General features: G+C 41.2%; 1 protein-coding gene across 1 annotated transcript in view; it reads left to right on the top strand.

Annotated features, from left to right (window-relative positions):
- Positions 1 to 1,453: 1,453 nt before the first annotated feature.
- The window catches only part of LOC115225760 (cleavage and polyadenylation specificity factor subunit 4), a 25,457-nt gene continuing 5,365 nt past the window's right edge, over positions 1,454 to 21,545 (top strand). The window contains exons 1-6 of the mRNA XM_029796704.2: positions 1,454 to 1,882; positions 9,135 to 9,338; positions 10,293 to 10,388; positions 11,595 to 11,688; positions 14,617 to 14,761; positions 17,906 to 17,932. Of these exons, the coding sequence (XP_029652564.1) occupies positions 1,780 to 1,882; positions 9,135 to 9,338; positions 10,293 to 10,388; positions 11,595 to 11,688; positions 14,617 to 14,761; positions 17,906 to 17,932 (669 nt within the window). The 5' untranslated portion in view covers positions 1,454 to 1,779. The remainder of the gene's footprint in view (positions 1,883 to 9,134; positions 9,339 to 10,292; positions 10,389 to 11,594; positions 11,689 to 14,616; positions 14,762 to 17,905; positions 17,933 to 21,545) is intronic.

Raw genomic sequence — 21,545 nt, forward strand, 5'->3', positions numbered from 1 at the left:
ATTTATCGACCCCGAAGGAGTTAAAAGCAAAGTCGACCTCGGCGGAATTTGAACTCAGAACGTAGTGGCAGACGAAATACCGCTAAGCATTTCTTATTTCTTTACCACCCACATGGGGCTAAACACAGAGGGGACGAACAAGGACAGACAAAGGGATTAAGTCGATTATATCGACTCCAGTGCGTAACTGGTACTTATTTAATCGTCCCCGAAAGGGATGAAAGGCAAAGTCGACCTCGGTGGAATTTGAACTCAGGACGTAAAAGCCGTCCAGCAGAAAATTACCGCTCGGGTATAATGTCAGTCCGGACCCGAGCAAGCAAGCCAGCAACTCCTTCCTTCCTTCCTTCTAAACCGGATTTCGGGGGCGACCCATTCATTCTGGCGCCAAATCCGAAAACAAAAGAAAGAAAGAAGCAAACAAACAAACAAACAAAAAAAAAAACTGCGGGAGGAGAAAAGAGTCGACGGACCTTTTCTAATCTCCGCAACACTAAAGAGTTCAACCCCACCGAATCGGAACTCTCCGTTGCACGCATGCGCATTGGCCATCTCGTATTTATATTTTTTTTTTTTCCTGCCTTCCAAGCATGGCTTTGGGAGAGAAAGTTTGAACCGGAGCAGCCAAGGATGACACCACATATATGCCTCCCCCTCGGACATATGGACGGACCAGTGGAAATCATGTTCATGTCTGCAATATAACGTCTCTATTCTTTCCATTGACTCTTTATTTTAATTAGTATTAATTACTGTTGTTATCCAGAAACGACCAACACTCCTGCCGGTACCCGTCGCTCTCCTCTCTCTCTCTCTTAATATTAATCCTTATATAAATCTACCCAAACCCTTTTGCTTTATTCCCACCAAAACTCCCACCAAATCCATTCACCGCCTCTTCTCATTCCCCCCCAACAACACACACACACACATACACACACGCACATACATACATATATATACATATATACACTCTGGGGTGGTGGTGGTTTGTTTTTAGAAGCGTGTATAATGGTTATTATTTCCTTGTGAGTGAGTGGTCTACCTCTATAGTCCTCACCAGTTCCCTAAAGTTCCCCTTCTGAACCCTGGTCCCAAATACTGTTGCTAGGTAGATTACCTGTGTATACACCACACACACACACATATATATATACATACATATATATATATATAATATATATATAGGTGTCCCTTCTGGGGGTTCCAGTAGAGAATGGGAACTTGTTAAACTGTGTTGTGTGGATATGTACATATATACATACATACATACGTATATATATCCGCTTGTACGTATGTTTAATTAAAGGATAAAACTGTGCATACATACAAACTAGAGAAATATACACATCAAATATATACGCATTCATATATATATATATATACAGTGAGAGAGGTGAAACCAGACAACCTAAAGAAATATACACCACTCAGGTGTATATATATATTATAGAAAATGTGCATTCATACAAACTAGAGAAATATATACATCAAATATATACGCATTCATATATATATATATATATATACACAGTGAGAGAGAGAGAGGGGTGAAACAAGACAACCTAAAGAAATATACACCACTCAGGTGTGTGTGTATATATACATATATATATATATATATATATATTATAGAAAAGAGACACTTGCTGAAACAACTATATATATATATATATACATGTTTATGAAGATTAAATACACACATATATATATATATGATACATGTGTATAAGTAAGAGTGTATATTGTTAAAAGGCAGGGAAAAGTTCTGAGCTAACCATGCAGGATATTGTGGCACCAGTCCATAACTTGAAGTTTGAGATCGAATATGCCTTGGAGAACCAACTTGGATGCCGGCCTTTGCCCTTCCCGGGGATGGACAGTGAGTATGGTGTTATTGTTGTCTCTTGATCTTTCGGGGTACCTTATACTGTATATACACACACAAACAATGTATAAGTCCATTAGCTTTGTTCACTTTTTATGGTGACCATACAATAATACTAACACCCAGTAAACGTATCTATCTATCTGTCTATCTATCTAGGCATGTATCTACCTATATAATATATATATATATATATATATATATATATATGTGTGTGTGTGTGTGGTGTGTGTGTGTGTGTGTGTGTATGTGTGTGTGTGTGTGTGTGTGTATATATGTGTATGTGTATGTGTGTGTGTGTGTATGTGTGTGTGTGTGTGTGTGTATATGTGTGTGTGTACCTACCTATATATATATATATATAAATAGCCACTACGTGGCACTTTGAGCAAGTATTTTCTACTGTAGTCCCTGTCCGACCAAAAAGCCTTGTAAGTGGGTTTGGTTAACGGAAACTAAAAGAAGCCCGCCATCTGTGTGTGTGTGTGTATATATATATATATATCAATATATGTGTGTGTGTGTCTTTGTGTCTCCGTAACCTAGCGGTTTATCATAAGATATCGATAGAATAAGTTCCAGGCTTAAAAAACAAGTCCTGGGGTAGATTTGTTCGACTAAAACTCTCCAAGGCGGTGCCCCAGCATGGCCGCAGTCCAATGGCTGAAACAGAACATAAGATACCCTCGTGCACATCCAAAGGTTTTTTTTTACTTAAGGGCCTTAACTTATCGATGTTTGTTCAACCCTGAGCTGGCCCCGATCAAAGGCTTCCGGTCAATCCTGACCTGTATTTCGTTGGGGGGTTTTCTTCACCGGCACAACATACCTAGGACTACATTATCCAATGTGCATCTTCCAGTTATTCCTACATGTTTGGTGTTGGAAGCTAACCGAATGATGTAAACAAACTGTTTTGTGTATGTGTCTGTGTGTTTACCAACCATGTTAGTTGCTACATATGCTCTCACACACACACATGTAGACCTCATTTATACACATGGTCATGTCTGTATATATATTTCTTTACTGCCCACAAGGGGCTAAACATAGAGGGGACAAACAAGGACAGACACAGATTAAGTCGATTATATCGACTCCAGTGCGTAACTGGTACTTTATTTATCGACCCCGAAAGGATGAAAGGCAAAGTCGACCTCGGTGGAATTTGAACTCAGAACGTAAAGACAGACGAAATACCGCTAAGCATTTCGAGTCCCCCCTTCTGTGCTTCTCAACCTTTTTTTGGCCCATAGGCCTCTTTGATTCCTATTTCACTCTACTGTATATAAAAACAAATCTTGCTGTATTTTTATAATTAAATATTGTTTGGAAATGTATAAAAAAAATTAAATATTTCGTGCATTGTAGAAGTAAAACCAGTTTATTACAGATAAACGTTTTTTTACCAAAATCTTATATGAACCCCTGTTGAGAACCACTGCTCTGTATTCATTGTTCACTTTGATGTACCTCGTACCTTATACAATCCTCCATTCATTGCCATTTTGCATCACATACCCCTGATATCCAGGCCTCTACATTCACGGTCCTTTATTATCATACATCTAACATGTATTATATTCCTCCATGTTCCGTGCTCATATTTGCGTGATACACCATCACACATATTAAACCCATCAGATATAGTCCCCTACATTCACTGTCCATGTTTCACTGCCATACCCCATCACACATTATACACACAACACAATCCATTCATTACTCTCCATGTTTTGCTACCACACACCATTATACATCGTACGCACACCACATGATATATTGTCCCCTACATTCACTGTCCATGTTTCACTGCCACACCCCAACACAACTCAATCCATTCATTACCCTCCATGTTTTGCTACCACACACCATTATACATCGTATTCACACCACATGATATATTCTCCCCTACATTCACTATCCATGTTTCACTGCCATACACACACCACATGTAGGGCAGCCCAAAAGCAGGGTTACAGTTATCACATAGGCACTTTAAATTTCTTTTAAAACATTTCTTTACATTTAAATTTCCGTCTTACAATGAACTAAATTAGCATAGAATAAAGGTTTCTTATTTTTTTATAATTAAGATCTAAGCCGTTAATATATGAATGCGAAAGAGATAGTTGAATAACTTTAAACCTACTTTTTGGGCCGCCCTGTATAATGTTCTACATTTACTGTCCATGTTTCACTACCACATAGCATCACTCATCTTCTGGAAGCACACGGCCTAGTGGTTAGAGCAGCAGATTCGCGGTCGGGGGATCGCGGGTTCGAATCTCAGACCGGGCGATGTGTGTGTTTATGAGCGAAACACCTAAGCTTCACGCGGCTCCAGCAGAAGGTAATGGCGAACTTCTGCTGACTCTTTCGCCACAACTTTCTCTCACTCTTTCCTCCTGCATCTTGCAGCTCACCTGCAACGGACTGGCGTCCCGTCCAGATGGGGAACCTATACGCCAAGAAACCGGGAAACCGGCCCTTATGAGCCAGGTATGGCTCGAGAAGGAACAAACATCACTCATCTTGCAGACAGCACTTCATATAGTTCCCTACATTCTCTTTAAGGTGAAATACACAATCAAGATGCTTTGCTCCACGCACAAGCTGGAGCAGTTACTAAAAGGTTTCGAAAGCACTTCTCTTGAAAGCCTTCCACATCATCAGCCAGTAGCTCGGGGGTCATAAGCGTTGCACCTCTTGGCCTGCATGCTTTGAGTTGTGCACCAAGGACTGGATTAGTTTTCATTTGCAGAAGGGTCCCACCTGCAGCCTCTTACCAACCATGGCCACCTTGGTGGCTTCAGTTCGCTGCGTTCCAAACCAGTTTTTCACAGGAAACTGTGTACCAGATTAGCTGGAAAGCCATGACAACTGACTTCAATAGGGAATTCGGCCAGGGCTGTCCTTTGACAAGAGTTCCAACAACCAAGGCCTAATACTCGGCTTTCTTCAGTTAGTGAGAAACGTCAAGTTTGCCCTCCCGGGGCCACAGTGATTTTTTTTGCACTCCTGGAAACCAGGAACATACCTAATAGGAGCAGTGTGACTACTCCCTCCTTTGGGAACACAAGTCTGCCCTTCAGGTCCACTTGCATCACCCCCAGATCTGAAGCTGGATGCAAAATAGAAAATAGGTCCTCCTACTGTTGCTTTTTGTTTTAGAAGCCTTGTCACTTTCCCTTAGGAATCTGATACACATTTCAGTGGTGATGGCCGCTAGGACCACAACCTTTTTTTGCACCAGAGACCAGTTTTGTGCAAAACAATTTTTCCATGGACCAGGGCATCAGATAGACAGCAAAATGCTATAAACTGCCTAAAATAAAATTTGATAATTACATATATAACACACACACATACTTATTCTTTGTAAGCCTAGTACTTATTTCTATCAGTCTCTTTTGCCGAACTGCTAAGTAACGGGGACATAAACACATCAGCGTCGGTTGTCAAGCGATGTTGGGGGGACAAACATATACACACACACACACACACATATATATATATATATATATACATACGATGGGCTTCTTTCAGTTTCCGTCTACCAAATCCACTCACAAGGCTTTGGTCGGCCTGAGGCTATAGTAGAAGACACTTGCCCAAGGTGCCACACAGTGGGACTGAACCTGGAACCATGTAGTTGGTAAGCAAGCTACTTACCACACGACCACTCGTTTTGTGCTAATTTTAAATTTTAATGAATCTAATGCTTCTTTATTCACATAATTTTGAATTAATCGTCTATTATGGTGTAGCTTCAAGACTTCATATTTTTGGAATGACATTGTAGAGGAGGTGTGAGCAGTCAAATATGGCCAGTTTGAACACAACTGTTTGGGCCAGATATATAACTGGTTTAAATACCAAAGGGTTAACTGCTGGGATTATCTCTGTGATTTTGAGGTTAAGCTGAAAAATAGTAAATCTTCCCTTAGACTAAACACCAGCTAAAGTATCAGCTAACATTCCAAGGTGACCTTGGGCATGTTCTTCCTCTGAGAGCTGAGTTGTAAGGCATTGAGTGGACTGGCCAAATACAAAATACTCCACAGCAAAGTCGGGTATCAAGGCTTTTGAGTTTGTAGTTCAAATCTTATAGTTACCCCCTTGGCAGTTGCACCCCCATTTTACAATCAGTAGTCCATGGTTTACTCTCACACACCACATATAGTTCTCTGTATTAATTGCTCCATATTTGGCTATTTTACATGACCAAGCAGGTGACAAGGCTTCTAAGACAAAAAGCAACAGTAGGAGGTGGAGGTGCGTGGCTTAGTGGTTAGGGTGTCAGCATCATGATCGTAAGATTGGGGTTTCGATTCCTGGACCGGGCGACGCTTTGTGTTCTTGAGCAAAACACTTCATTTCACGTTGCTCCAGTCCACTCAGCAAAAATGAGTAACACTGCAATGGACTGGCGTCCTGTCCAGCTGGGGAACACATTCGCCATAGAAACCGAGAAACCGGGCCCATGAACCTGGCTAGCCTTTAAAAGGGCGCATTTATTTGCGGAGGCACATGGCCTACTGATTAGAGCAGCAGACCCGCGGTCGAGAGATCGCGGGTTTGAATCTCAGACCAGGCAATGTGTTTGTTTATGAGCGAAACACCTAAGCTCCACGCGGCTCCGGCAGAAGGTAATGGCGAACTTCTGCTGACTCTCTCACCACAACTTTCTCTCACTCTTTCCTCCTGCATCTTGCAGCTCACCTGCGACGGACCGCCGTCCCGTCCAGGTGGGGAACCTATATGCCAAGGAAACTGAGAAACCGACCCTTATGAGCCAGCCGTGGCTCGAGAAGGAAGGAACAACAGTAGGGGGACCCATTTTCTGTTTTGCATCCAGCTTCAGACTGGGGGTGATGCAAGTGGATCTGAAGGGCAGACTCTTCTTCCCAGAGGAGGGAGTAGTCACACTGTTCCTACTAGGTATGTTCCAGGAGTGCAAAAACCATGTAGCTGAACTCACAGTACCCTGGGAGGGCAAACTTGACGCTTCTCACCAACAAGCAGCAGCCATCACCACTGAGGTGTGTATCAGATTTTACCTGACCAAAGAGGTATGGCTACATGATTAAGAAGTCTGCTTCTCAACCACATGGCTTCATGTTCAGTCCCACTGTGTGGCATGTTGGGCCAGCCTCTTCTACTATAACCCTTGGCTGATTGAAACCCTGTGGAAGAATTTGGGAGATAGAACTCAAAAAGTTTCCGGACTAGTTACGGTTCATAAAAAAATAACTTATTTACCTAAGTTTTAACATCATCTCTTTTAAAATAGTCACCTTGCCCAGAAATACATTGGTCCCAGTGTTACTGCCACTTTTGGAATCTGGCCTGGAAATAATTTTCTGTGAGTTGTGGACCTTCTGTGATTCACTCTTGGCCTCAACGACCATGTTAAAATGCTGACCTTTGAGCTGCATTTTCATCTTGGAGAAGGGATGGAAGTCCGTACATTATTTACATTTGACGAATATTTGTCCTCATCTTGTTTGCTGTTAACACAACGTTTCGGCTGATATACCCTCCTACCTTCATCAGGTGTCTTGGGGAAATTTCGAACCCGGGTTCTCATTCCTAAGATATTGGCATATGGCGTAGTGGTTAAAAGCATGGGCTACTAACCCCAAGATTCCGAGTTAATAATAATAGTAATAACATCTAAAAATACCTTAGGAATGAGAACCCAGGTTCGAAATTTCCCCCAAGACACCTGAAGAAGGCTGGAGGGTATATCTGCCGAAATGTTGTGTTAACAACAAACAAGATGAGGACAAATATCCGTTAAATGTCAATAATGTACATAATTCCTCATCTCTTAAATATAGAACTGGAAGTCTGTAGTTGTATTGTTTTTGGTAAGAAACTCACAAGTGGGGAGAGGTCAGTGACTGGGTACATTTGTTGTCAGGAAGAATCCAATTCTTTGCACTCCACAGTTCCATCTGTTTTCGCCAAATGTCTTCTCTTCATCATCATTGTTCGACCATGGTCGAGACAATGGAATTTACCATGCTACGCCAGACTTCACGGTCCATCATGGCATTACAGAGGTCCTGTTTCTGGATGCCTGTATCCCTGGAAATTACATCAGGGTAGGAGAGTGTGCGCCCTCTGGTATTGTGAGCAGATGGCTTCCAGAGGAGAAGAGTAGAAATTACCTCTTTTTCAGCTCTACAACAACGTCCAGCAAACTGGACTCTCCTACCTTTCACAAGAGATGACAGAGGTGGTAATTTCCCATATATTTGCATTTTGGTTGGATGGCGCTTCCACGAGAGATTTTGAGCTCTCGAACAAGTCTTCTCTTAAATGCTTCAAAATGTGGCAGTAGAACTCTTAATTGGTGGGCTGGCCCTGGGACATAAATTCTTGATATATAATACTGCGGATATTGAAAGAAAAACAATGGACGAGCTCTTGGTTAAGTTGCAGCTCTGTTGTGCACCTGTGCCACTCAAAATATTGCATATGACCCATTGCCTCATCACCACAAGCTTGCCAAAGTATGTTCAATGCCTCTGTAGCAGGCTTCCCAAGTTTAATGCAAAATTTCATGTTGGTTCTTTGTTCCAACTTCCAGTAAATGACAAAATCACAGACTACAGCAGACACGTGATCACAAAAACACAAATTTCACAATTTGCAATGTAAACACAGCAGTATCGCCCGACATTGTTCGGAATTTTTGAAAAGTAAAAATTGTGCATTATGTAGCTTGTTATTCTCTTTAAGGGAACATTTTTCTGGTTGAAATACGCCGAAAACTGACGACACAGCAGTCAAAAAATCGTAAAAAATAGAGATTTTCATAGAAAAAAAGCACCTTTTTGGTGTTAACATGGTCCAATTTTAATTTTTCTTCTACGGAAGGAAGAGCAAGCCTTCTTCTATCATACTCTCAATTTTGGTCAACTTGCGCCACAGGGTCTCGGAGGAGATAGTGTTTGTTGAAGGCTACCAAACCTGCCATACACAGACAACTTCAGCTTTATATAGAGAGAGAGATAAATAAGTAGAAGCATTTTTTTTTCCCCACTTTTTCCATTTTACAATGCATTTGTCGTGGAGTTCTAAGATTTTACACCAGTTATTCTGAGGTTTCTTCACACCTTTTCCACACTACCTCCATCACAAAGTCAAAAATCATGAAAAAAACACTCCACCCTGCTGTGTACTTCATCTCTTAATACTCATCATTTTCTTTCTTTCTTCTTTCTCCTCTCAGAATCCGGTGCAGCAATTTGCACATTCTTCATGCGAGGCCTCTGTTCCAAGGGTAGTTCATGTCCATTCCGTCATGTCAAAGGAGACCGAACCATTGTCTGCAAGCATTGGCTACGAGGTTTGTGCAAGAAAGGCGACGACTGTGAATTTCTCCATGAGTACGATATGTCGAAGATGCCTGAATGCTATTTCTTCTCTAAATTCGGTAAGTTTTTGACATTTCCTCTTATATTTATTTATCTTTATGTATTTATTAACCCTTTTCATATCAATCTGCCTGGAACTGCCCCTGGTTCTACAATACAAACTCCCCTGTTTTAACCCTTTAGCACAGGGGTCGGAGAACCAGGGTAGATTACCCCAAGAGGGATAAAAATGAAATTCTTGGGGGTAATGAGGACTCATTATGTGAAGGTGCATGGCTCAGTGGTTAGAGCGTCCAGCTTATGATTGTGAGGTTGTGAGTTTGAATCCTGGACCGGGCTATGTGTTGTGTTCTTGAGCAAGACCCTTTATTTCACATTTTTATATAATTCTGCCTATGTCTAATGAGTCCTTCTTCCCATCCTTGGACTTTTCCTTCTCCTATGTTTCTGACGAAGAGCTCCACTCAAAACGTTAAACCGTCCTTCTTTCCTTCTTTCCTGAGCGTCCAATAACACTATACTTGTTCCACGTCCTCGCGTTGTTGTGTTTTCATGTTTGGATTATATCGTGCCGGTGGCACGTTAAAAGCACCGACCGATCGTGGCCGATGCCAGACTCCCCTGGCCCCTATGCCGGTGGCATATAAAAAGCACCCATTACACTCACGGAGTGGTTGGCGTTAGGAAGGGCATCCAGCTGTAGAAACACTGCCAGATCAAGATTGGAGCCTGGCGCAGCTGCCATGGCTTCCCAGACCCCGGTCGAACCGTCCAACCCATGCTAGCACGGAAAACGGACATTAAACGATGATGATATATGTACACATACCCACCGTCTCCTTTTCTCTTTCTACAAACCCCTTCTGCTCCATTTTCTACAGTTAAAACCAACGTCTTGAGCAATTACATCACTCCATTCCTCCTACGTGTATCTGTCCTCTTTTCCTCTCTCTCTCTCTTTCCACCCAGTTTCTTTTGCTAACATACCCTGCTCCATCTTCCACCCTGTACAGGTCAATGCAGCAACAAAGAATGTCCATTCCTACACATTGATCCGGAGAAGAAGATCCGAGATTGCCCGTGGTACGACCGAGGATTCTGTCGACACGGTAAGATCCCTTTCTGTCAACATTGCCAAGCGTGAGTGTGTTTTCGATGTGTTTCAGATATCAGTCTTCAGGGAGTATAACAGAGTTGTGGCAGAGGAAGACATCTCAAGTACAGGAATACAGTCTAGAGAAGAGCACACACACACACACACACACAGACATATATATAACGGGTGCTACATGTCAGTGGTTAGAGCATCGGACTCACAATCACAAGATAGTGAGTTCGATTCCTGGACTGGTCTGTGTGTTGTGTTCTTGAGCAAGACACTTTATTTCATGTTGCCCCAGTTCACTCAGGTGTAGAAATGAGTTGGGACGTCACTGGTGCCGAAATGAAGTGGCCGTGTCCTTTCCCTTGGATAACATCGGTGATGTGGAGAGGAGAGGCTGGTATGCATGGATGTCTGCTGGCCTTCCATAAAATAACCTGTCCGGACTTGTATCTCAGAGGGGAACTTTCTAGGTACAATCCCAGAAACTGAAGGGAGTTCTTTATCCTGAAGGCTAAACTATAATAAAGGGACATGTACAGGTATCTCGCTCCCTTGACCGCCATTCCACTCAGATAACCATTGGAACTTTATGCTTCTCAGATTCTACCATCATGGGCACCTATGAGTCATGACAGGCATGTGACCCAGCCCCCTTGGTGTAAGAAGTTGAGGGTCAAAACACTTACCCGAAGAAGGGTTTCTTCTCTGAATCCTTCTGCTGCTCAGCTCCCTTGAGAGATTCTTACCACTGAGAAGGACTAATAAGGCTGAAACATATTGAAAGTTGTCTCCTATACTCACTGAAATGTTGTAGAGCTAATATTGTCTTTATTTCACCCCATGATTATTTTTAATTAGATTTTGCATGCATGTAAAAAGCTCCCACTACACTCATGGAGTGGTTGGCATTAGGAAGGTCATCCAGCTGTAGAAACATTGCCAGATCAAACTGGAGCCTGGTGCAGCCTTCTGGCTTCCCAGATCCCGGTCGAACCATCCAACCCATGCTAGCATGGAGAACAGACTTTAAATGATGATGATGAGGAGGAGGATTTGCTATACTCCCCACATTGAGTTTCCAATGACTTCACAACTACGATTCATGATACTCCTTGCATTGTGTTTGTTAACATTGATTGAACTGTGATTTATGATGTTCCCTAAGGTTTTATGACAGTGGTGATGATGATGATGATGATGTCTTTTTCAGGTCCCAACTGTAAGAACAGACACGTACGGCGTGTTATATGCCAGAGTTACCTGAACGGCTTCTGTTGCGATGGCCCTAACTGTAAATATGTACAGTAAGTATTGAAACTGAATCTCTTTCTCCTCTTTTACCAGCTTCAGCTTGAGAGCTTCGGCCATGCAGGGCCACTGCCTTTATATATATATATATATATATATATATATATATATATATATTTGTCTCATCTAAGGCGATGAGCTGGCAGAAACTATAGCGTGCCGGGCGAAATGCTTACCGGTAATTCGTCTGTTGTTACGTTATGAGTTCAAATTCCGCCGAGGTCGACTTTGCCTTTCATCCTTTCGGGGTTGATAAATAAAGTACCAGTTTCGCACTGGGGTCGATGTAATTGACTTAATCCCTTTGTCTGTCTTTGTTTGTCCCCTCTATGTTTAGGCCCTTGTGGGCAGTAAAGAAATATATATTTGTCTCATTTTTGAGCGTGGCCATTGCCAGTACCGCCTGACTGGCCCCCGTGCTGGTGGCACTTTAAAAGCACCCACTACACTCTCGGAGTGGTTGGCGCTAGGAAGGGCATCCAGCTGTAGAAACTCTGCCAGATCAAGATTGGAGCCTGGTGCAGCCATCTGCTTCGCCGGTCCTCAGTCAAATCGTCCAACCCATGCTAGCATGGAAGCGGACGTTAAACAATGATGATGATGTCTCACTGTGGTGATGACTAGTGACCAAGACTTCTGGCATTTTGCTGTGCTTGAGAACACACACCAAGCTAACTGAAATGGTGGTTGTGGCCAGTGCTGGTGACCTGTAAAAGGCACCTGTGCCAGTGACACGTAGGGAGCACATCATTTCACATTGCTCCAGTCCACTCAGCTAGCAAAAATGAGTAATCCTGCGAAGGACTAGCATCCCATCCAGGTGCAGAATATATGCACCGGGCGACGTTATGTTTTGAGTTCAAATTCTGCCGAGGTCGACTTTGCCTTTCATCCTTTCGGGGTCGATAAATTAAGTACCAGTTACGCACTGGGGATCGGTATAATCGACTTAATCCATTTGTCTGTCCTTGTTTGCCCCCGCTGTGTTTAGCCCCTTGTGGGTAGTAAAGAAATAGGTTGTGGCCAGTACTGGTGACCTGTAAAAGGCACCTGTGCCAGTGACACGTAGGGGCCACTTCATTTCACATTGCTCCAGTCCACTCAGATAGCAAAAATGAGTAATCCTGCGAAGGACTAGCGTCCCATCCAGGTGCGGAATATATACGCCATGAAACTGGGAAACCGGCCCTTATGAGTCAGCATGACTCAAAAAGGTAACCTTGCCTTTAACCAATTATTAGACAGTGGTGATTACTTGAAGTAAAGCAGTGGTTTTAAATGGTTGAAATACTTGATTTAGTATTCATAATGACCAGCTCATCAACCGAACGTTCAACCCTTTAGCATTCAGCTTATTCTGTCAACCGTAGAGCTTATTTATTCATTTTGTTTTGAATTAAGCATGGATTATCTTTGTAGCTTCGAAATTTCAAATGATGTAAAAGCACCATCCGAGCGTGGCCGTTTACCAGCCTCGTCTGGCGCCTGTGCGGGTGGCACGTAAAAAGCACCCACTACACTCACGGAGTGGTTGGCGTTAGGAACGGCATCCAGCTGTAGAAACACTACCAGATCAGACTGGGCCTGGTGCAGCCTTCTGGTTTCCCAGACCCCAGTTGAACCGTCCAACCCATACTAGCATGGAGAACGGACGCTAAACGATGATGATGGTGTAGTCATTACCTCTGCCTTAGCGAAAGCACAGGTACTGTTTTCAGTCGTGTTTGTTTGTCCGGGAACAAAATATCTCACTTGACTGTGGTTTTCTCTATTTCTAGCCATATGATATTGGCTTCTCCCATGTCGGTTATGAATATTCTGTGCCATGTAGTCTTCAGTCTTCCCCTCTTCCTTTTCCCCCTCCAATGGTGTTTTAGAATAAAATTGTTCTCGTAGCCAGAGTATGAGACCTTTTAACCCTTTAGTGTTCGCATTATTCTGCCAAAGTTAATCCTTTTTTATCCACATTGCCTTGAACTAATCAGGCATTATCTTGTAGCTATGAGATTTTGATGAGGTAGCTGTTGATTTTTAAAACGATATTGTAGGGTTGGTGTGAGAGACCAGATCTGGCCAGTTTGACCATAAAACAGGCAGAATACTTTTGGCCGGTTTAAATGCTAAAGGGTTAATCTTTGTTCTGGTATGATTTCCGCCAAATGGCCTTGTGTTGGCTCTCTTCAGAATATCTTCATTGGTTATTTGGTCTTACCAGTGTGTTCTCAGAATCCTTCTCGAGCATCTTTGGATGGATTCGGATGAAGCTTTCAGGGATGTTTGGACTCGTGATTCGCACACACTGAGTAGATTTTTGGATGGATCCAATTCCAGACAAGGATTCTGGATTATTTTTCTGTTTTTTTCTTAATTAATTTTTGAGAGTGGTCAGGTTCATTTTTCTATAAGAAGACCTGTTGAGGCAAGTGAAAATGGACAAAATCAAAAGCAAACTCGATGAACATTAATGGAATTTGTAGTTTTGTGTTACCAGTGCCGGTGGCACATACGAAGACCATCTGAATGTGGCCGTAGCCAGTACCGCATTGACTGGCCTCCGTGCCGGTGGCACGTAAAAAACACCATCCGAGCGTGGCCGTTCGCCAGCCTCGTCTGGCACATAAAATCACCCACTACACTCTCGGAGTGGTTTGCGTTAGGAAGGGCATCCAGCTGTAGAAACACTGCCAGATCTGACTGGCCTGGTGCAGCCTTCGGGCTTCCCAGACCCCAGTTGAACCGTCCAACCCATGCTAGCATGGAAAGCGGACATTAAACGATGATGATGATGATGAAGCAAAACGAATTTTCACAAGATTAAAAAGTGAGAGAAAATGCTTCCTAAAATTCCAAAAAGCAACCCCAAATATGCCATGTTTTCTTTGTGTTTTTGGCCCTTTACTTTCTTATCCTTTCTTCTTTCTTAGTCCCAAATTTGAACTGCCAACAAGTGATCCAGCCACCCAAGCCAAGAAAGCCTCCATAGTCTGTCACTATTGTGCTGAAGTCGGACACAAAGCAGCAAATTGCCAGAAGATTCCACCGGAAATGAAAATGGAACAGCAACAACAGGTACCCTTTGCTCTTTTCTATCTCTCTCTCTAACTAATCTAGCACCTCTATCACCCATCCTTATTGTACTGCATACACTCGTGACTAAATTGCACATTTTTTACCAAAGATTTCAATAAAAACCAGACGCGGGAGTGGCTGTGTGGTAAGTAGCTTGCTAACCAACCACATGGTTCCAGGTTCAGTCCCACTGCGTGGCATCTTGGGCAAGTGTCTTCTGCTATAGCCCCGGGCCGACCAATGCCTTGTGAGTGGATTTGGTAGACGGAAACTGAAAGAAGCCCGTCGTATATATGTATATATAAATAAATATATGTGTGTGCGTGTATGTTTGTGTGTCTGTGTTTGCCCCCCCTGGTGTGTTTACGTCCCCGTCACTTAGTGGTTCGGCAAAAGAGACCGATAGAATAAGTACTGGGCTTACAAAAGAATAAGTCCCGGGCTCGAGTTGCTCGATTAAAAGGCGGTGCTCTAGCATGGCCGCAGTCAAATGACTGAAACAAGTAAAAGAGAGTAAAAAGAGAGTGTGATCTGTCCACTCAACATCACAGGGGTCTGAAGTAGACAGCAGTGCATCAGTAGCCCAGAAGAATCTTTGGGTGTCCTGATCAAGTTTAACCCATGTCTTACCGTATTCCTGTTGAGATGCTCTGTGTTTCTTTCAATTAATTTTAAATATAAGAAAGAATTTAGTAAAATAACTTCGTTATCATTAAGTTAGTGTTAGGAACATAAATTGTGACTAAGGTTTCGTGGAAGATTTTATTTCAGAACTTATGAAAACAAGACACTTGTACTCAGAGCCAGAAGTGGTTTCGGCCAGGTTGGCATCAAAAGGGTTAATAACTAGGCGCAGGAGTGGCTGTATGGTAAGTAGCTTGCTTACCAACCACATGGTTCCGGGTTCAGTCCCACTGCGTGGCATCTTGGGCAAGTGTCTTCTGCTATAGCCCCAGGCCGACCAATGCCTTGTGAGTGGATTTGGTAGACGGAAACTGAAAGAAGCCTGTCGTGTGTGTATATATATATATATATATATATGCATGTTTGTGTTTGTCCCCCTAGCATTGCTTGACAACCGATGCTGGTGTGTTTATGTCCCCGTTACTTAGCAGTTCGGCAAAAGAAACTGATAGAATGAGTACTGGGCTTACAAAAGAATAAGTCCCGGGCTCGAGTTGCTCAATTAAAAGCGGTGCTCCAGCTTGGTCGCAGTCAAATGACTGAAACAAGTAAAGAGAGTTACATTAAAGAAGGGTCATGTGACTCTGCAGATTATAAATGATAGTGCAGCCTGTCTGGGGGTCAACCACCTTCTTTGACAACCTCAAACTAAAGGTGTGTGATCTATCTGCAAATATATTGGGTTGGCAACTAAGTTCCTGCCGTTTTTTTTAAATTAAAATTTTTTAAAAGGTTTAATAAAAAAAATAACTAATTAATCAATAATGTCTTCACTCTTGTTGTTTACAACTTCTTCCCAAAGTTCAATAAGATTTTTCAATACCTCGTTGGTAGAAATCACCTGATTTCAACTCAAAAAATTGATCCAACGAAGCTCTCAATTCTTCATCAGGATTGAACGAAACTCCACGCATAGCATTTGAAAGAGATCGAAAGAGGTAGAAATCCGTTGGTGCCAAATCAGGAGAGTACGGCAAGTGTGGCAGCATTTTCCAGCCATGTGTTTGAATGGTTTCCTTGGTCATATTGGCGATGTGAGGGCGGGCATTGTCATGCAGCAGAAGAACTCCATGCTGACGATTAGGTCTTTTCTCTTGAGTTGCCATTTTGAGTCGTTCCATTGCTGAACATAAAGTTCCGTCTTGTTGACTGTTTGGTTCCGTTCCAACAATTCGTAATGGATAATCCCTTCCCCGTCCCACCATGCACACAACATCGTTTTACGCGGATGAAGATCTTGTTTCACTTATGGTGTCGCTTGTTTATCGGGGATAAGCCATTCTTTACGCTGCTTCATATTTGATGTCCAGGCACCATTTTTCGTCGCCAGTAACGATTCGGTAAAGAAATCGTTGCTTGTGTCCATAAGTTGAGCATGACGAGTAAGCAAACCAGCGGAGATTGTGACTCGTTGATTTTTGTTGTTGTCACTTAAAGCATGCGGAACCCATGTTCCATACTTCTGAACCTTTCCCATCGAGTGAAGATGCTTCTCTATAGCAGTGTGGGAGCATTCCATTTTCTCTGCCAGTTCCCTTGTCGTTTGACGAGAATTTTCGTGCAAAAGTTGGTTTAATCTCTCCTCATCGAACTCAACTGGACGGCCAGAACGAAGAGCGTCTTTGAGGTCAAAATTTCCATTTTTGAACTTGGCAAACCAACCACGAACGGTTCTTTCTTCCATGGCACCCTCTCCATACACAGCACAAATGTCGGGAGCAGCTTTTGCGACCTTAGAACCTTCTATAAAAGCAAAAAGGAGGTGTCGAAAATGCTCGTTTTTCCTAATTTGACATTCCATTTTAATGATCTGAAAGTAAACAAAAATTAGCTAAAATCAACTAGAAAAAAACAAAATAGATTCCAAAATGATTAAAAAATAGAATTTTTAAAGAAAAAAAAATTCCCAAATTTAAAAAAACGGTGGGAACTTTGTTGCGAACCCAAATATATGATACATCTAAAAATCTATTCTTTCCATATTTGTATTTCTGAGAAGAAAAATAAATTCAAAATTATAGTAAAATAGAGTATAAGATAACAATTGCAGCTTGGAAGGTGTTTGTAAGCCATTTAAGAAACACACAAAAGCCGTTCGATTCACTTCAACATTTAAGTTTAATTTGTCAAAATAAAGCGACAAAAATATCTTGACAAATTAAAACTTAAATGTTGAAGTGAATCGAACGGCTTTTGTGTGTTTCTTAAATGGCTTACAAACACCTTCCAAGCTGCAATTGTTTGCGTTCCAGCACACGATCTCAGATCGGGTCACTTGCTATGCAAGTACATCTCCGTAATTCCGAAAGAGTATAAGATAAAACCAATAAAATAATTACTAGTGGTGAGGCGAGTGGGTGGGGGATATATCAGGGACTCTAGGAATTGTATTAAATTATTTATTTGTCTGAAAATTTTTTTATTTTTTTCAAAATTTTGCATTTCGTTTGTTTTTCTTAGGCCTATGACAAAATCCGAAATCAACAGGTACGTTCAGATTTTACCTTCCTCACCTGTTTGTGTGTCAAATTTGAACTTATTGTAAATGTATAAATGATATGCAGTTGCGAGTTGCAATTTTTACTTGCTGGAGTGGCTGTGTGGTAAGTAGCTTGCTTCCCAACCACATGGTTCTGGGTTCAGTCCCACTGTGTGGCGCATTGGGCGAGTATCTTCTACTATAGGCTCAGCCCGACCAAAGCCTTGTTAGTGGATTCTCAATCTTGCAGGTTGATGGGTGCTGGTGCCAAAAAAGTGCACCCAGTGGACTCTGTAAAGTGGTCAGTGTTAAGAAGGGCTTTCAGTTGTAGAAACTATGCCAAAATAGACATGGAACCTGGCCAGCTCCTGCCAACCCATGCAAGCATGGAAAACGGATGTTAAATGATGAGAATGAACTGTGGAAACCATCCACTTGACACCGGCATGGAGACTGGACATTAAAAAACAATGATTATGGTCAGCATGTTAAGTTAATTTTTTGGCTCCAAAAGCAAAATGCAAGGCCATGTAGAGGGACATGGAGTTATGTACAGGGAGGGTGTTCATGCAAAGAGTTCAGGCCATTTCTGGTCAAGAGAGACTTGATGTAAGGATCGGTCGAATGCCAAATGACTGATATTATTTGAACTGCAAGTTTTATGTCAGTATTTTTCTCCTACAAGAGCTGCTGTCTTTCCCGTGGCTTTGTCAAAAAAAAAAAAAAGGGGGTCTCCTCTGTCTGTCACTCGGAAATCTGTTTAATTAAGATGGGACCCTGATAGATGTTTCCACTCCAGGTCATGATGGACCTAGAAGTAATGGAATATTAAGGAGTGACTCTGTGCTTTCCTCAATTCCAGAACTCCCAGACTAGGAGCCTCACCACCGGATGTGGCCATGCTGGAGCACCACCTTGAAGGGTTTTAGTTGAACAATCTGGTCCCCAGAGCTTATTTTTTTTAAAGTCTAATACTTATTATGTTAGTCTCTTTTGCTGAACCACTAAGTTACAGGGATGTAAACACACCAACACCAGTTGTCAGCGATGATGTGGGGACGGGGGGCAACCATACATATGCACAGATATGTATATATATATATATATATATATATATATATATATATATACCAGAGTAAGCACATAAACGCAAAAAAATAGGACTTGAATATAAGAGGTAATATGCTTTATTAAATTATATATGTGTATGTATATATATATATACACACACACACGACAGGCTTCTTTCAGTTTCCGTCTACCAAATCCACTCACAAGGCTTTGGTCAGCCCGAGGCTACAGTAGAAGACACTTGCCCAAGGTGCCCAGAACATAGGGAAGCAAGCTTCTTACCACACGGCCATGCCTACACCTATGTATGTATGTATGTGTGTGTATATATATATTATATATATATATATACAATACATATATATATACATATACATATATATATATACATATATATATATATATATATACATATATATATATATATATATACATATATATATATATATACATATATATATACATATATATATATATCATCATCATCATCGTTTAACGTCCGTTCTCCATGCTAGCATGGGTTGGACGGTTATATATACACATATATACATATATATATATATATATATATATAATATATATATATACATATACATATATACACATACATACATATATATACATATATATATAATATATACATATATATATATAACATAATATATACATACTATATATATTACATATATATACTATATATACATACATATATATATACTATATATATATATACATATACATATATATTACATATATATATACATACATAATATATATATATATATATACATACATATTATATATACATACATATATATATATTATACATACATATATATATACATACATACATATATGTATACACATATATATAATATATATAATACATACATATATATACATACATATATATATATACAATACATATATATATTACATATATATACATACATATATATATATATATATATACATACATACATATATATATATATATATATAATAATACATACATATATATATATATACATATATATACATACATATATAATACATACATATATATTATATATACATATATATATATATATATATATATATATTTTTTTTTTGTACTTGTTTCAGTCATTTGACTGCGGCCATGCTGGAGCACCGCCTTTAGAGTGGTGAAAGAGTACAGCAGGGATCACCACCATCCCCTGCTGGAGCCTCGTGGAGCTTTTAGGTGTTTTCGCTCAATAAACACACACAACACCCGGTCTGGGAATCGAAACCGCGATCCTCCGACCGCAAGTCCGCTGCCCTAACCACTGGGCCATTGCGCCTCCACATATATATATATATATATATATATATATATACATATATATACATATATATATATATACATACATATATATATATGTATGGCCACTGTACACAAGAACAAAATCCCCAGAGAGAGGAAAATTTTAATGAGACGGCGTACGAAATTTTCAAATCGCCTAAACAAACAGATTGAAAGCAGTGAAAAGTCCCGCCTAAAAATAAAACTGTTGGAAATCGAAAAATGTCTGCAACTCTCCCATGAAAAAGAAAGAGCAGACAAAGAAGCCTGGGCTATAGAAAACATAAAATCTAACCCCAGAGCTTTCTACAGGTATGCCAAAGAAACAGCTACAGTGCACTGTAGAATAGGGCCACTCCTCGAAAAGGATGGCACACTTACAGGAAAACCAATGAGGGTAAGTGAAATACTGAATGAGCAATTCAAGAGTGTTTTCACTCCACCCCTGGGCATCTCCAAATCACCAATCCAACTGACTTTTTTTACCACTGCAGATATAAAATCAGAGGCGGCGACGATAGATTACATCGATATAAAGGAAGACGATGTAACCAAGGCTATAGATGAATGAAAACAGACTCAGCTACTGGCCCCGATGGATTCCCGGCAATCCTCCTAAAAGCATGTAAGAGAGTCCTAGCAAGACCACTGCAGTTCCTCTTTCAGAGCTTCCTTGCAGCTGGCAAACTTCCAGGAAAACTGAAGGAAGGTAAATATGCCCCATTCATAAAGGAGGTAGCAGAGCGGAAGCCAAGAACTATAGACCTATCTCTCTGACCTCACACATCAGCAAGGTCATGGAACGAATAGTCAGAAGGAAGCTGATCACCTTCCTTGAAGAGAATGACTTGCTGCCCGACACCCAACATGGTTTCCGACCAGGGAGAAGCTGTTTTACTCAGCTCCTACAACACTATGACTGGGTGCTGAAACGGCTGCTCAACCACTCAAATGTGGAAGTGATATATCTCGACTTTGCAAAGGCCTTTGATAAAGTCGATCATGGAATGATATGTCACAAACTGCGTGATCTCAACATAGTTGGAAAACTGGGAGAATGGCTTCATGACTTTCTGAAGGATAGAAGTCAGGTGGTAGTAGCCAATGGGGCCACCTCCATTAACACAAATAGTGAGCGGTGTTCCGCAGGCACTGTTCTGGGACCACTACTGTTCATAATGGCCCTCTCAGACATGCCCTCAGCCACGCAGAGAGCCACGATC

Source organism: Octopus sinensis, linkage group LG28 (genome assembly GCF_006345805.1).
Source record: "Octopus sinensis linkage group LG28, ASM634580v1, whole genome shotgun sequence".
NCBI classification, from domain to species: Eukaryota; Metazoa; Mollusca; class Cephalopoda; order Octopoda; family Octopodidae; genus Octopus; species Octopus sinensis.